General features: G+C 39.5%; 1 protein-coding gene across 1 annotated transcript in view; it reads left to right on the top strand.

Annotated features, from left to right (window-relative positions):
- LOC147441384 (transmembrane emp24 domain-containing protein p24delta3-like) overlaps positions 1 to 3,193 on the top strand; it is a 29,015-nt gene extending 25,822 nt beyond the window's left edge. The window contains exons 2-4 of the mRNA XM_086483042.1: positions 1,798 to 2,007; positions 2,116 to 2,192; positions 2,674 to 3,193. Of these exons, the coding sequence (XP_086339168.1) occupies positions 1,798 to 2,007; positions 2,116 to 2,192; positions 2,674 to 2,818 (432 nt within the window). The 3' untranslated portion in view covers positions 2,819 to 3,193. The remainder of the gene's footprint in view (positions 1 to 1,797; positions 2,008 to 2,115; positions 2,193 to 2,673) is intronic.
- Positions 3,194 to 16,126: the final 12,933 nt, after the last annotated feature.

Here is a 16,126-nt window from a genome sequence, read left to right as displayed (position 1 = left end):
ACCTCTTCGCCCAAGAGACGTGCCTCTTTGCCAAAAGCTACACTCCTTCGACGACTGGTCACACCCTTTCGCTCTACGGGTTCCACTCTTCGCCCAATGGTTGCAGCTCTTCGTCGAAAGAATGTGTCTTTACGTCTAAAGTCATGTCTCTTCACCAAGAGATGTGTCTTTTCATTTGTGTCTCTGTCTCCTATATAAGGAGCCTATTGTACTCAATTTCAAGCAGTCATCAATCAAACACAGAGTCTTCTAAGTCTCGTTTCTGAGTTCAGTTCAAGTTTCTTAAGTCTTAATCATGAGTTTAAGTACTTAATTAAGGAGTAGTACCTAGAATCCTCACAATCTCCCCTCGGTAACTCTTCAAGTTGAAGCACCTCCAGAGTTCATTTCATGCACCTTTGGATCCATCTTGATGCGGGATTGTGGATGGCCACCAAAGGGTAGAGTTGGGGCTGATTTGCACTCTCGATGTGAGAGGAATGAAGGGTTGAAAACGCAGATCTCGACGATGCCGATGATGGGCAGCAATGGGAGCACTCTATGCGGCGAGGGAATGGCGTAGAAGAGGCCTAATGGACTGCCGAAGTATCGTACCGCATCTAGATGGCTGGCATTAGCAGATCTTGTGCACCTTTGGCGTGAAGAGGTTGAAAACTGAAAATGTTGGCTGATTTGTTGAGATCCTGCTAGAGCTAGGGCTGAAAATTGCAAATCGCTGGCTGATCTGGAGCCAAAAACACTAGGGCTGATCTCCTCTTGCAAAACGCTAAGGATGATCTATAGCCCTAGCTCCATTTGTTGCAAATGATGGCCTGTTGCCCCCTTTATAGGTGAGATTTGCAGGTTATAAACTCCTGAAGGCTTAGGTCGGGAAAATCCTCTGTCAAATTCTTATAAAATAAATCATTAAAATGATTTATTAATAAGTATGATCAGGGCTAAGTTTCTGGGTGAAACTATTGCACATTTGTCGATGAAGGAATCCGATTGATGTGGGGAATGGCTCATTGGATTCCTCTAACCCAAAACTACATGCAGATGCCTACCATAGTGTAATAACATCTATCAAAATGCGTGTACAAGCCATTCATGCAAGAGGGTTCCAAAGCTGGAAAACCTAATCTAATGGACTCGTTCGGACATGCAAGTTCTGCGAACATGCTCACAAAATTGCCGGTACTAATCCTCCTAGGATTCTAGACACTCCTATCCAGGGATCGCCACATAATTGGCTCTGGAAGGCGATGTCCATGTGGCAGACAAAGCCTTGTGCACTTGACATATATGAATCTAGAAATTAAGTCTTCACTTTATCTTGTCCGACTTTAAAGTCAGTCCTCGTCTAAAGTTTCAAATTAAGTGAGCTTCTCTTATTTATTCTGCCATTCTCTTTTGTCAAAGTTATTGTTTAGTAACTGTTGTTTTGTTTTTCATCTTTATTTTAAAATTCTACAACTAGAGTAAATGTGTAAAATTTGATTTTACTTTTCTTTTATAGGTTTTTGTGTGTGTGGAGTTTGTGTTTCATGCAAGTTCTTTTGGTTGTCTTTAAGAGTGGAAGTGCAGGTTTGTGACCTTCTGAATATTAGTTGACTGTTTGTGGGGAAACAGTTTACAATGCTTTACATGCATGTTGAGTTTGGTCTGCTAAAGCGATAATTACTTTTTCTAAATTTTAAACCCCTATTTACTGTTTTTGGTCTGTAAACCTCTTAGTGAATGAAATGTTTTGCCCCTAAAAGCTGCATCAATTTCCTGAGGACTAAAAGTGTTTCTCCTCTGTTTTTTTGGGTTTAGGTGAGTTCTCCTCATGGAAACACCCTGCATCATCAAGAACGTGTTACTCAAGGCGAGTTTTCTTTCACAGCCAATGAAGCTGGGACGCACATGGCATGCTTCTGGATTCCATATGGTGGTCGTGATGCAAAAGCTAGCATTGAATTGGACTGGCGGACAGGTGTTGCAGCCAAGGACTGGGCGAGTATAGCCAAACGCGAGAAAATTGAAGTAAGATTTTGAGAACTTTTCAGTACTTCAACAAAGTGTTGGAAGAGTTTGAGAAGCTTTATATCCTTTGTGGGCTGACAGCTCTTTTTGTGTCTTTGCACATTGCAGGGTATGGAGCTTGAGCTGAGAAAGCTAGAAGATTCTGTTCAGGCGATTCACGATGAGATGTTGTATTTGAGGCAAAGGTATGCATTAATTTGGAATCTTAAGGTACAAGAAATATAGTGCTGGGTGTGAGCTTTGTTGCACCTTGTGTGTGTGTGTGTGTGTGTGTGTGTGTGTGTGTGAACACTCTCTGCACTTCTTTAGTCTATGTGGACGAAGCCCATGTGCCCCATGTGCATATCATGCGTAGAGCTTGTGTGGCAAGCCTAGTCACTAGTCCTAGGCTATAGAAAGAGCTCATTTGTGCACACATTTTCTCAAGTTACGAGAAGCATTTCTCTCTTGTATATATGGATGCTACTCTTGATTATCCTCCCGAATCCCTACATACATAATGTCAAGTGACATGCACACATTCTATTCACCTTAAAAAGCTCTCTTATATATCAGAGTTTTTCGATTTTCTCATGACGTTGGACATTTCCTTACCCACACAATGCGGCTTTAGATGTTTACTCCAAAATGGTAGACTTGCTTACCTTGAGTACCTTTTATTTCCAGGGAAGAAGAAATGCGGAAGGTTAATGAGACAACAAACTCACGGTTAGCATGGTTTAGCATTGCATCGCTCTTCATCTGCCTGATGGTGGCAGGCCTACAGCTATGGCATTTGAAGACCTTCTTTGAGAAGAAGAAGCTGATATAGATTAACACAGTTTCTAGTGGATGATCCAATTCGGCAAAGGCCTCCTAGAAGTTCAGATATGGACATACTCGTGCTAACATGGACCTGGGAAGAAATTATTCCAGCCTGGTCTGCTGTAGAGGTTTGTAATACAAATTTTATAGAAATTGAGTACTCGGGACTTTGGGCATGAACAATCTTTTTGTAGAAATGAGTACGGTGAGCCTATGAGAACAGCATTAGAGTGAACATTGGTCATTCCATATTGAGTTTAAATGAGATGACTCAATGTTGTGCAAATTTATTTTATTGAGAAAAGGCTAGTGCAAACATGCATTTGTACACCGCCAATCTATATAGGCTCTTAATGTTTGAGGTGGATCGATCTTCTTGTGCTATGTGGGTTCTTTGCATGTTCTTTATATTGAATTTTGAATTTCAGCTTGTCCAATGTTTGTGCACCTGACCAGACGTGTCCTCTTATCACAAGGGGAAATTTGTAGTTTGTCAAGCTCATATGCACTACAGAGTGGAAGAAGGCTTTAAGTAGCTTGTTATGCTTTTATGACCCAGCTGACTTATCTGGTTTTATCTTTTTTTCATATTGCATTACTTCATTAGCACTGCCTTTGTTTCAGCGTTTTTTGTATAACATCATGAGCTTCTACTCGAGAGGCACCGCATACGTAGCTAGGTACGATTAGGGGGCAGGGGACCACTGCCCCCCCCCCCCCCCCGGTCCCCTACCCCCAATCGTACCTAGCTTGGGGGGGCCGGTGGTCCTCTGCCCCCAATCGTACCTAGCTAGGTATGCGGTGCCTCCCTCACAGAAGCTCATGATGTTGAGGTAAGTCAGAATGTGGGAATTATTGTGAGAATTTGTCCAAACTTCTTGTGGAGGTACCTCAATATTAGAAATCTGATCCCAACATTGAACCATTAATTTCTTGGTAATGCGAGAGACTTATCATTGCTCATTTTTTGGAGAGCACCCCGGAGTTTCAAAGTTGATGCGATCATCGACTTTCTAGTTTTGGTCTGCTTCCCTAGAGTACCTTTGCTTGTGATGGCTAGAAATTAGATTTTAGAAACCATATCATTTGTCGTTGCTTGCTAAATACTTGGTTTGGTCTTGGGTGACCATTATTGAAAGCCATAGAGATTGTCTCCCATGGAGCTTATGGTAATGCCAGCTGTTAAGAGTAACCATGCAAAGCTTGTTTCTATTGGACTTAATTTTTTGTCATGTCAAGCATTGGGAAACATATGTGGAATCACAAACAAGCTTGAATTTATCCATACACAAACAAGCTTGAATTTATCCATATTTGGTCACATACCATCATTAAAAAATAGTAGTACGACCAGCCGCCTGGCCTCTCTCTCGCGTGCATAGGGACTTCTCTTAATTTTGGAGTTTAGCTTTCATGTCGTAGATTTAGACACGTGTAAAGGGCTACCCTTCCGTCGTATTATGTTAGTTTAGATGTTCTCAAAGGTGTTTAGTCTTTATGATGCCAAATGTTACTTTGATGTTACTTGGAAGTCTATTTGTTGCCTTATTTATGAATGAGGATGATGCTAAATTTTTAGTTTTACGTAAGCAAATTAGGGCCTAAGCATTTACATGGCTTTTAGTAGATCATTTTCCACAAGGATGGCTTTATATGTGTTTGTTTGTTCATAGTTTTTTCTTCATGGAGAGAGAAACAACACTCGTATGTCCACAAGTGGTTTTTTCTTCATGGTAGGTAACACATGCTACTATAATTGAGCAAGAAGTATCCTACTTGGGCCACTCGTAGTCATGAAGCTTAGTATATGAAAGCTTTCACACATATGATTAAGCACATTTACCATAGGTGCTTTTTGGTTGATTTCAATGGCGACATTGCCATCACCATCTTCAATCATGGTAAGAATCAAGGGTTAATTTAAGAAATTAAGTGCCCCATGTTTGGACTAACACATTGAGGTGCATTATCAATATGCAAGGGAGGGATTCTTAATATGGCTTATGTTCCTTTGCAAGACAACATGTCTAATAGATTATACCACATTCAAGAGACAAGGGTGTTCTTTAATGAGATTGTCAACAAATCCCAAGTCTCTTGAGAAAAGAGAATAACGTTCACCTTAAGGTATTTGCCAAAATGTAGATTGTGAAAAATTAAGACCTTTTTGAAAGAGACTACACATCATCTCCAAGGATGATATCCTCATGAACTACCTTGCAACTTAATAGACATGTTCCTATTATAAAGGAGACGTATAGATGTTCCTATGATCGAGGGTTTATTTTTTGCTATAGCGAGGCCCCTTCATACTTTTATTAAGAAGAAAATGGACTAGTTAGGACATTGAGGCTTTTGTAAGCTCAATATATATATTTTTAACTTGTGCTAATTTCTCAAGATCTCTTTTGAGGTCCTTTGTGATGCATGCAATTATTGCATTGAAGTAAAATTTTACCATGTCCTAAAGTAGTTAAGGACATTGAGGCTTTCCTAAATCTTGAGATATTTTTATTTTTTTGTGTAACTTGTGCTTATTTTTCTAGATCTCTTTTGAGGTCCATTGTGATGCATGCAACTACATCTTTATAGACATATTCCTATTATAGAGGGAGGTGTATAGATGTTCTTATTATGGGAGGTTTAATTATTAGCTATGGCAAGACCACTCCATGATTTTACTAAGAATAAGGTCATAACATGGGACTAGTTATGTCAAGAAATTGTTTTTTTGTAACTTGTGCTTACAAGAAGGTCGTGTGCCATACCGTACAAGAGTTGCAATGTTCACCTAGATGAGAGTATTCTTGGCATCTATGCAAAAGAGTTATGTGTTGTTATATATGCTCTTGAATCCTAGAATCACTACTTGCTAGCTCATTTATTTATCATTCAAAGGTACCATCATAGCATTAAGTGATTGATGACTCAAGCGAAGCTATATGAGGTATCATATAGTTCCTCTTCACTGCTCGCATGTCAAGCCAGCAAAACAAATATTTTATGTTCTTTATCATGTCTAATTGCTTATGCATATCGTAATGGCCTTGTCAACATGGTAGATGCATCAAAGAAAAAAAATTCTTTGACAAACTCAAGGCCTAAAGATCCATGCATCTTAAACAACAAAATCCTTTTGTATAGTTCGCGGTTATGTGCCACATTGGTCTAAGAAACATTATTATGTATAAATTGCATGATCCTCCTTGTGTAGGGCATCAATTGGAATGTAATTTAGCTTCTAGCAATGACATCCATACATGTTTCCCAATGCTTGACATTACAAAATAATTAGTGTAATAAATGATTGCCTATGTGGTTAGTCCAATGATTGGCTAACACGACCTTAAGATCACTAGGAGACTCTCTTTGTGACTTTCAACCAAATCAAAAGAATTGGGACAATAAGAGCACAAGGTATTATATACCATTTCAAATCCAACTAAAGAACAACTGAATGATATGGATATAAGCTTTAATTTTTAGATGATTTGACCTATTGCGCGTCATTGCCTTTTCCATATCTACTTCTCAAATTCACGGTTGCAATTGGGGATTGTAATGTGGAAAGCTTAGTCAACCTAAGACGTGGAATCCTTATCATGTGCCACTTTTTTTTGTCTTGTGCATTTTGTGCAACTATATACTCTCTCTAGATCTACAAAAGAGCAATATTTTTGTGCTCAAAAAGAAAATCTACTCTCTATTTAACAACACAACTCTCTTGATTAAGTTTGTGCATATGGTTAAGCTCTCTAGTTACATGTATTAACCATGAATGCATCATTGGATTATCCACCTTAATCCCTACCAAGGGGTATCAGATCTTGGTGCTTCTTGATTATAACTAGATTCTAATCACTCCTCTCTTTACTTAGCTCTAAACTACACAATAATTTTTGGACAATCACTTAGTTTGTGTGAGATATGTTCATGGATTCTACCTCAAGCCACTACTCTCCAAATTGAAGTCAATTTGGTAACACATTAGTGTGTATGCATTCTACATAAGTAAGTTGTTGATTGAGAATTTATATTGACTCTTTTGCATCAATAACTACTTGTAAGATATTGCCATTGCAAATCTCAAGTATTGTGAGTGCATGATTGTGCGTATTGTCTAATAAGATCCTTAATTGGACATTAGTATTTGGTAGCATATACATGTGATAGTGATGTGTGTGAACACACTAGGACCGTCGGGGCATTTTTCCCCTCTTTAGGAGGTTTTTCCCCCCGTGCATTGTATATACGCCCATCAGTCTAGGGCTATCCATCTTTCTATTGCACACTAAGTAATACACTCTTTGTTGCGTGCCTTGATCTTCCTTCATCTTCTCCAAGCTATGTGCGTTTCCCTGCAATCCTAATTCCAACAATTGGTATCAGAGAAGGTCACGTCCTCCCAAGCTTAGTCGCTAGCGTCGCCAAAACACACTTGTTTGTTTTCTCATATTTCAACAAAATTTGGCGAGCGTCAGTCGGTCGACAAAAATTTTGGGAAAGCTCGTGGAACTTAGTCTGCTTAAAATTTCATTTTGGGCTCATTTCGACCTCCATTTCCACTACAACCACGTCTGCACATGCAATTTTGTCGTTTTGTGCAAAAAAAATTTCAATGGCAATTACTGCATAACAGGTCCCATACAGTCTATTACGGGTTGTGCTATATAGCAAGTGCTGGTCTCACTCAGTTTCTCCTCATTTCGAAAAGTTTTCACATCAGGTGCAAGCATTTCCCATGGCTAACAACAACACATATGTGTTCAAGATGTTTGCTACTGAGGAAAGATTGGATGGGGACAATTACCCTATGTGGGCTTACAAGATGCAGCATGTCCTTATATCAAAGGGAGTTTGGAACATTGTGCAGGGCATTGATGTATGTCCTGGTACTGTGGATGCATGCGATGTTGAGGATGCTCCAGGTTCTGCTGCCAGGGTTGTTGTTGTCAAAGTTGTTTTGCCTACGGCTGAGCAGGCTTGTTGGGATGTAAGAGATGCGCAGGCTCATGCATTGATTGCATTGTTTGTAAAGCGTACTATCACACCTCACATCCATTCAACAAAATCTGCAAAACAGGCTTGGGATATTCTAGCAGGTCTTTATGCAAGCCGCAATGAGGCTAAAGTTGCTTTGCTACGTAAAGAGCTGGAATCGAAGATTATGCATGAGGAAGAAAAAATGGACAATTTCCTTGCTAGTGTTAAGGATGTTAATGAGCACTAATTTTTGCAAGAGAAGGCATTTTTGACAGTTCACTTGTGCAGACTGCTGCTTTTGCCAGATTCTTACAAGACTTTTGCTAGTACTTGGAGACTTATGACCCAAGGAAATCATGAAGATGTCAAGTTTGATGCATTACGCACATTGTTGTTGCAAGTGTCACTTTCCAAAAAAATCAAGACTAGGTAACATGCAGTTGAACGGCTTTTATTGCAGCTCAAAGAAAAGGTGGGAACAACAATGTAACCACTTCTTATGGTTCTGCTGTGAGTGGCAAAACTTTTGTTCCTAATGCTTTTGATGGTAGCACTTCTTCTGGCAATTCTGGTGATAAGGGCAAAAAAAAGATGCATTGCCATTATTGTAAATCTAATGATCACTTGATCAAGCAGTGTTCAAAATTGAAGGCAAAAGAGGCTAAGAAGAGAGAGTCTGGATCCACTACAGGGTCCAATACAAGTGTAGCGATTGCAGTCTTCTGTCAAAGAAAATTGTGATGCTGATGTTGATGCAGAATGGGCATTTAGTGTAGAGTGCACTTATGATCCTATTGTCCATGATGCATGTATGCCAGTTGATACAAATTCACATGTGTGGTATTTTGACAGTGGTGCTACAAAGCACACTACCTCACATTGTGATTTTTTTAACCTCTATTGAGTCTGTCCCTCATGGGAATACGGTGAAAAGTGCCAACAATGCCTCTTAGCATGTTCAAGGAGTTGGAAAGATTGTGCTTACTGCTACAAATGACAATTTTTTCACACTTGTTGATGCATTGTATGTACCTGGGATCAAAAAGAGCCTTTTGTCTGTATCTGCACTTGCTAGACTTGGTCTCGTAGTCAAATTTGTGGAGGACAGATGTACAGTTCATGGTCTCATTTTTTGTGATGAAATTGTGGCATCTGGCCTTTTGTGTCGTGGGCAATATAAGCTCACATTGCATGACAATTGTGGACAAAATTTTGCAAATGCAGTTGCAGATTCAAGGGCTGTTTCAGATGCAAAACTGTGGTATGCACGTTTTGGGCATCTGAATTTTTCCAGTTTGCCACGTTCGCAGAAATTTGATATGGTTGCTTCTTTGCTGCCTCTTGAAGCACCTGTCAAACATGTTTGTGAAGGCTGTGTTTTGGGTAAAATGCAACATGCTAAGTTTCCAAAGGATAGGTCAGTTCGTGCTACATGCAGATTGCAACTTGTACATAGTGATGTTTGTGGACCTATGCAAACTCCTTCCTTGGGAAATTACTTGTACTTTGTGACTTTCATTGATGACTACTCCAGGCATGCATGGGTATATACGTTGAAAGGTCCGAAGTGTTTAGTGCTTCAAGCAATTTCTTGCTATGGCTGAAAATGTCTCGAAATGTACTATGGGCACCCTCCGTTTCGATCGAGGGGGGGAGTAGATGTCTCATGAATTTAATGCATTTTTGGCTAGTCGTGGGATAAAACACCAATGTACAATGCCGTATACGTCCCAGCAAAATGGTGTTGCTTAGAGAAAAAACAGGTCTCTTACAAAAATGGCACGATGTATGGTCAAGAGTCAAGCTTTACCACATTCGTTTTAGCTCAAGGCTATCATGTGTGCCACTTATGTACTCAACAGGTTTCCTACGAAAGTGTTGCAGTCTATGACTCCATATGAAGCATGGCATGATAAAAAGCCATCTATTGAGCACATGCGTGTTTTTGGCTGTTTGGATTATGGTTTAGGGCCACAAGCACATTGCAAAAAAATGGATGATAAGTCTGTCAAATGTATTTTTATTGGTTGTAGTGCTGAAAGCAAAGGTTACAGGTTGTACCATCCACAAACAAAGCGTATTTTGGTCTCACGTGATGTTGTTTTTGTGGAAGATTCTATTCAGCCTTTGTTGTCATGTACTAGAGATAGTAATGTAAGCTCATAGGACATTTATGACAGTTTATTGCCTCTTTTTAGTGATGGAAGTTCGAATGTAAATTCAAATGATGCAAATTTATAGCTTATGGGGGTTTTTGAAATGTTGCAGATCAACCTATTACTGATTCAGATGTACATGATGTACTTGATGAGGAAAGGGATGAAAATGAGCAGGCTAGAGGTATGCCAAAATGGCTGGTGCACACTTTGCGTGACGGTAAATTAGATGCACCGTTGTCTAGTCGTGCTTGTTCATGTTCTCACCATACCTCTTATGCATCAGATTGTTATGCTTTGGATGTCTTTAGCTTATGTGATATAGAGGAACCTGTATCTTTTGATGAAGCACAGAATTCAAAAAATTGGATGGCACTTATAGAAAATGACACATGGACTTTATGTGATGTGACTCCTGGCAAAAGGGCCACTGGTACAAAGTGGGTTTACAAGTTGAAACATAAGCCGGATGGTGAGGTTGATCACCATAAGGCTCGACTTGTTGCAAAAGGCTATGCGCAACAAAAAGGCATAGATTATAAAGAAACTTTTGCTCCCACTTTTCGTATGACTACTATTCGTTTTCTATGTGGATTGGCACCTCATTTTGGTTGGGATGTACATCAATTAATTGTTACTACTTTCTTGAATGGTGACATATTTCAGGAAGTCTGTAACGTAGCCTTGCGGTTTTTTCAAGAAAGAACAAGAGGACAAAGTGTGCAAATGTAAGAAGGATTTGTATGGGTTGAAGCAATCTCCTCATGCTTGGTATGAAAAAGCTGACACTCATTTGGTCAAACTAGGCTTTCGTAAAACAGTCCAATAGAAAGCACATTGTATGTCAAGCGTGAGGGTGATGTACTTCTCATTATTGTTCTTTATGTGGATGATTTGTTGATCACTGGTCCCAATTAAGCACATGTTGTTGAATTTAAGGCTGATTTGAATGCTACTTTCAAGATGAAATATTTGGGGTTGTGCATCATTATATGGGCATACAGTTTAAGCAGTGTGATGGTGGTATTGCCTTGTGTAGAAAAGTTACATAGAGACATTACTATGTAATTTTGGACTTGAGGATTGCAAACCTACCCACTCCCATGGAAACAGGCTTGAATTTGAGTCTACATGATGTTGATGATCCTACTAATGTCACTCTTTACCAAACTACTGTTGACTGCCTCATTATGTATGCAACACGAGGCTGGATATTCAATTTGTAGTCTCACAGGTAAACATATTTATGCATAGTCGAGGGTCTAAGCATTGACAGGGAGTCAAAAGAATTCTTTGCTACTTGAATGGCACTTTGCATCTTGGCTTGTTTCATCCTAAGGGAGGATCATTGCTGCCAAATTTACATGCTTTTTCGGACTCATATTGGGCTGGTTGTTATGACACGCGAGTGTCCACAAGTGGTTTTTGTTTCATGCTTGGCAGTTAATGTATTTCATGGTTGAGCAAGAAGCAACCTAATGTGGCCACTTCCATTTGTGAGGCTGAGTACAAGGCAGTCTTCACAGGTACAGTTGAGTGTGTATGGCTCAAATGCCTTATGGTTGATTTGAGTGTTGGATAAGACATTGCCAACATCATCTACACTGACAGTCAGAGCGCATTTGTAGTTGTAAGGAACCCAGTTTTTCATGCTCGCACAAAGCACATTGAGTTGCATTACCACTATGTCAGGTAGAGGCTCTCAGTAGGAGAGATCAGCTTGGCTTACGTGCCAACACAGGACAACCTTGCATATATTTTCACAAAGACATTGTCTTGTGAGAAGTTGGAAGCTTTCCGCAAAGCTTTGGGCTTGCTCCCGTTTGTGGACTGATCCTATCCTTAGGGCATGGCACTTCCCTTTACTCTTCGTGCCAGTCCTCGTTCACCGCATCACTCCCAGGGGGGATTTGTTACCATATACATGTGGTAGTGATGTGTGTTAACACACTAGGACCGCCGGGGCATTTTTCCCCTCTTTAGGAGGTTTTTTCCCCCGTGCATTATATATGCGTCCATCACTCTAGGGCTATCCATGTTTCCAATGCACTCTAAGTAATACACTCTCTGTTGTGTGCCTTGAGCTTCCTTCGTCTTCTCCAAGGTGTGTGCATTTCCCTGCAACCCTAATTCCAACAGTATTAGCATTTAATGTCTTGCATCAACAATTTAATAAGATCCTTAATTGTACATTAATATTAGCATTAAACGTAGCTACTTTCATTAGGCTTGCATCAACAATTTCTCTTATTCTCCTTGCCACTACACTTTCAAAAGAGTGTGTGTGTGCAACGTCCTCATGGAGACCTCTTCTTTGAATCTACTCTTGCAAAAAATGTCCTTTATGGAATTTGATAAACGGCATCTTGACAACAAGTTTCCAGGTAGAAAAAAATTCTCCTTCAAGATTCAAGGCAATAGCAATAGGATGTTATACCAACTAGTAGTTCAAGTATTCAACCAAAATTGGTGCAAACCTAACTCAACCCTATCAGTAGTCATTATAAAATTCTCAATAGATTTTGCACTCCTCAATTTAGTAGCAAGCTTTCATATCTCTTTTCTATGGAAATGCAAGATTCAAATCATATTTAGCCTTGCCAAATTCATAATATTTTTTGACCTTTTCATTTTCATAAGTCGCCATTAGAACTATTTTGGAGGAGTTTCGACACACACATATAGTTTCATATACTTTTGGATTTATGAAATTTATGTGCACCATTGGGGAGACACATCCTTAAAAGTTACGTATAATGAATTTATGTATGACGTATTACTCTTATGGAGAAGTTGTATTTTGAAGCACAACACAAACAATGAACCAAAGTCAAGAAAAAGCATCCTTTGTTTGTTAAAATGCTTTATCACAATTTTTTCTAAAACCCAATTGTCAAATCCAATGGTAAAAAAAAAAGACAAAAAGGGGCTTTGTCACACATCAAAATGTTGTGAGAGGTTCAGACACTACCTTCAAGACCGAGATAAGTTGATCGGTAAGACCACCTCAATGTGGTTTGTCTAGAACACTCAATTTGTGTGCCTTTATACCCTCTTTGTGTGTAGCAGAGGATTGAGAGTCCCTCCACCTACTTGGGCTCCAAGGGAGGCTTGTGCATTGTTTCTTTAGGTTTTGAGGTTTTGTAAAATGTCAAGGAATAAAATAGGTGGCACTTCAAGCATTTCTGAGACGTGGCATTTAGGACACTTGAGGGAATGATACAAGCAATCGTTGAGAGATTAATCTTTGGTGAGAGCACACATGAAAGCGTTCTAGGAGCACTAGATATGGTGTGGCACGTGTGTTGACTACTCATGTAGAAAGGAGCTTGCCACATAGGCAAGGTGATGTAGAGGCTTGAAATGAAGTAACCTCACTCTCTCGTTGTATGACAATGTGCGTATGCAATATAGATCGTGTTATTATGTGGGCTCTCAGCACAGTGTGATTAATTAAGTACATATATTTACTCATGTAAGCTTATTTGGTTATACATGTTTATGTTTTTGATCCTCAATAAAGAAACACTTAGCACATTCATTATAATGAACATTGCATTTTAGAGAGATTAGGAACATGAAGACTGTGGTGTTCTCACAATCACACTTGAGACTCGAGAGGGATATGCAACATGGAGATTGCATAAAAGCTTTGATGAATAATTTGGAAAGAAAATTGTATCAAAGGAACTTACATTGCATTCATTGTCAACAATGTTGTCATGGAAGTTGGGGAGGATATAAAGAAGTGCTAGCAGATCTCTATGACGACAAACATCTATAGCACAAATTTTTGGCATTAACATACTCTATGTCAATACTCAGAGAAGTGACCGACATCGGGAATGAACATGCATTGAGTTGTTCCCAACGGAGCTATTGTGATTGAAGGAACACTATATATATGCAATCACGAAATCAACTCAATTTACGACTACATATGCTCAATCCTCGCTCCCACCAAAAAACGATGATTTCCTTAGTGAAACAAGCTCGAGACGACATGAAACTTAAGGACAGTCTAGGCAAGGACTAATAGAACCTATTTGGACCTTGTAAACTCATTTTTGAGAGGTATATAAATCACAATTGATGGATTTGTAGGTGTGAAAAACAAGAACAAAAGTGTTCTAACAACATCACTTATGCTCTAGGACTCATCTCCCATAAAAAAATCAGCATCTACACTTGATTATGTCATCAAAAGAACGAGTCTATTATCACAAATGGTAGTTGCAACCTTAAGAAAATTTGACAATGCATATAATCAAATGAAAAAGCAAGAGGAGAGGAACAAGAGGCAATAGTCAGAACTTGATACTGCTTTCATTTTTGCTACTTGCTCTTCCATCTCTCGGATCTTTGCTTTGTTTTGAGCAGTGACGATCTGTCTTTGCATTCTTTCTTTTTGCAGCTCTCTCTTGAGTCTTGTATTTCCTTGTTCTATTGTGACCTTGAGGTGCCCACTATGGAGGACTCCATTATTAAATTCATGAGCAAAGTCATGAGAGTCTTTTTTACCATATTGTATGAAGTTATAAGCTCGTCGTATTATGCTCTGTGTCGTTTCTTATTGAGATCCTCCAATCTTTGGACTTCAACTTGGATCTCACTATCATGCTCATTGAGCCTCTCAATCTCTACATATGCCTCTTGTAGGTCCTTTTCTAGTTTGTCTTTTCCTTCTTGCAAGGTGTTCCTTTCACTCTCAAGTAATTTGACTTGATCTTCTAGAGCTAGCCTCTCTTTTTAAGTTGTCATGTAAGTTATGAGTTCTCTCTCCCATGTGTTGATTACAATGCAATGGTAGATGAACTGATAATGTAGTTGCTCCATCGTTTCTTCTAAGTTCAATTCTTTAACTAGCTTCAACTCCTTCTCAAACAATAGTGTGCTCTTTGGCAGTTTGCTCCATGGTGGTATCTTTAGGCTTGCCTTCAAGCTAACCTTCAGGAGTCTCCTTCTCTTTGGTTGTGTCTGTTTCTCGAATGGGTGATAGGGTCGGAGCGTTGAGGATGTCTACTTCATTCACTTTCTATTTCTTTGTAGCTCCTTCCTCTAATTCTACTTTCCATTTTAACTCCTTCTTGATCCTTTCTCTGTGTGCATTCATCTATTCAATCTCCTCTTGTACTTGTCGTCTCCTTTCTTCTTCTTATGTTTTAAATCTGGTAACTAATCCAACATAGTCATATCCATTGTCTTCATTGGTTGCTTTCTTTTTAGACTTTCTTTGTGTTTCACCTATTTTCTTTGCTTCCACTCTCTTTAGAGTATCCTCTATTCTTTACTTGGCTTTAATTTGTTGCACATGTTGCTCTTGTTGTTGCTTTTTAGGAAATTTTTTGTTGCCTTTTGACTTGGGGTCTTCATTTGAGCTCTCTAGGAATTTGGATGGAACATCACTCTGGGGCCCTTCATCTAATTCTTCCTTAGGTTTAGCTCCTTTTCATCATCTATGGGAGCTTGATCCCTAGGTGACTTTCTTGGTAGGGGTGATGTTCAACCCTCTTTCTCACTACTTTAACGTGGTTCTTGGTCTTTAGAATGAGCTCTAATTGAGTTGGTGATGGTGGAAGCTCATCTATGATTCCTAATGCCTAATCCACCACTCCAGTAAGCATCGGGTTGAATTGGTACTTTTTTAAGATCTTCATATTACCTTCTATAATGCATGTTGGAATTAGGGTTGCAGGAAAACACAAACAGCTTGGAGAAGATGAAGGAAGCTCAAGGCACACAACAAAGAATGTATTACTTAGTGTACATGGAAAGATTGATAGCCCTAGAGTGATGGGCGTATATACAATGCACGGGGGGGAAAACCTCCTAGTGAGGGCAAAAATGCTCGCTGGTTCTTAGTGTGTTCACACATATCACAACCACATGTATATGGTAGCAAATCCCCCTCGCAGTGATGGGGTGAACTAGAGCTGGCACATAGAGTATAGGGAAGTGCCATGCCCTGAGGGGAGTAAGCCCAAAGCTTTGTGGAAAGCTTCGAACTTCTCATGGGACAATGCCTTTGTGAAAATATTTGCAAGGTTGTCCTGTGTTGGCACATAAGCCAAGCCAATCTCTCCTGTTGAGAGCCTCCTCTTGACATAGTGGTAATGCACCTCAATGTGCTTTGCACAAACATGAAAAACTAGGCTCCTTGCAACTGCCAATGTGCT

Source organism: Adiantum capillus-veneris, chromosome 15 (assembly GCF_014529385.1).
Source record: "Adiantum capillus-veneris isolate H3 chromosome 15, ASM1452938v2, whole genome shotgun sequence".
Lineage (NCBI taxonomy): Eukaryota > Viridiplantae > Streptophyta > Polypodiopsida > Polypodiales > Pteridaceae > Adiantum > Adiantum capillus-veneris.
Note: the sequence above shows the minus strand (reverse complement) of the source record. Positions and strands in the feature narration are given on the sequence as shown.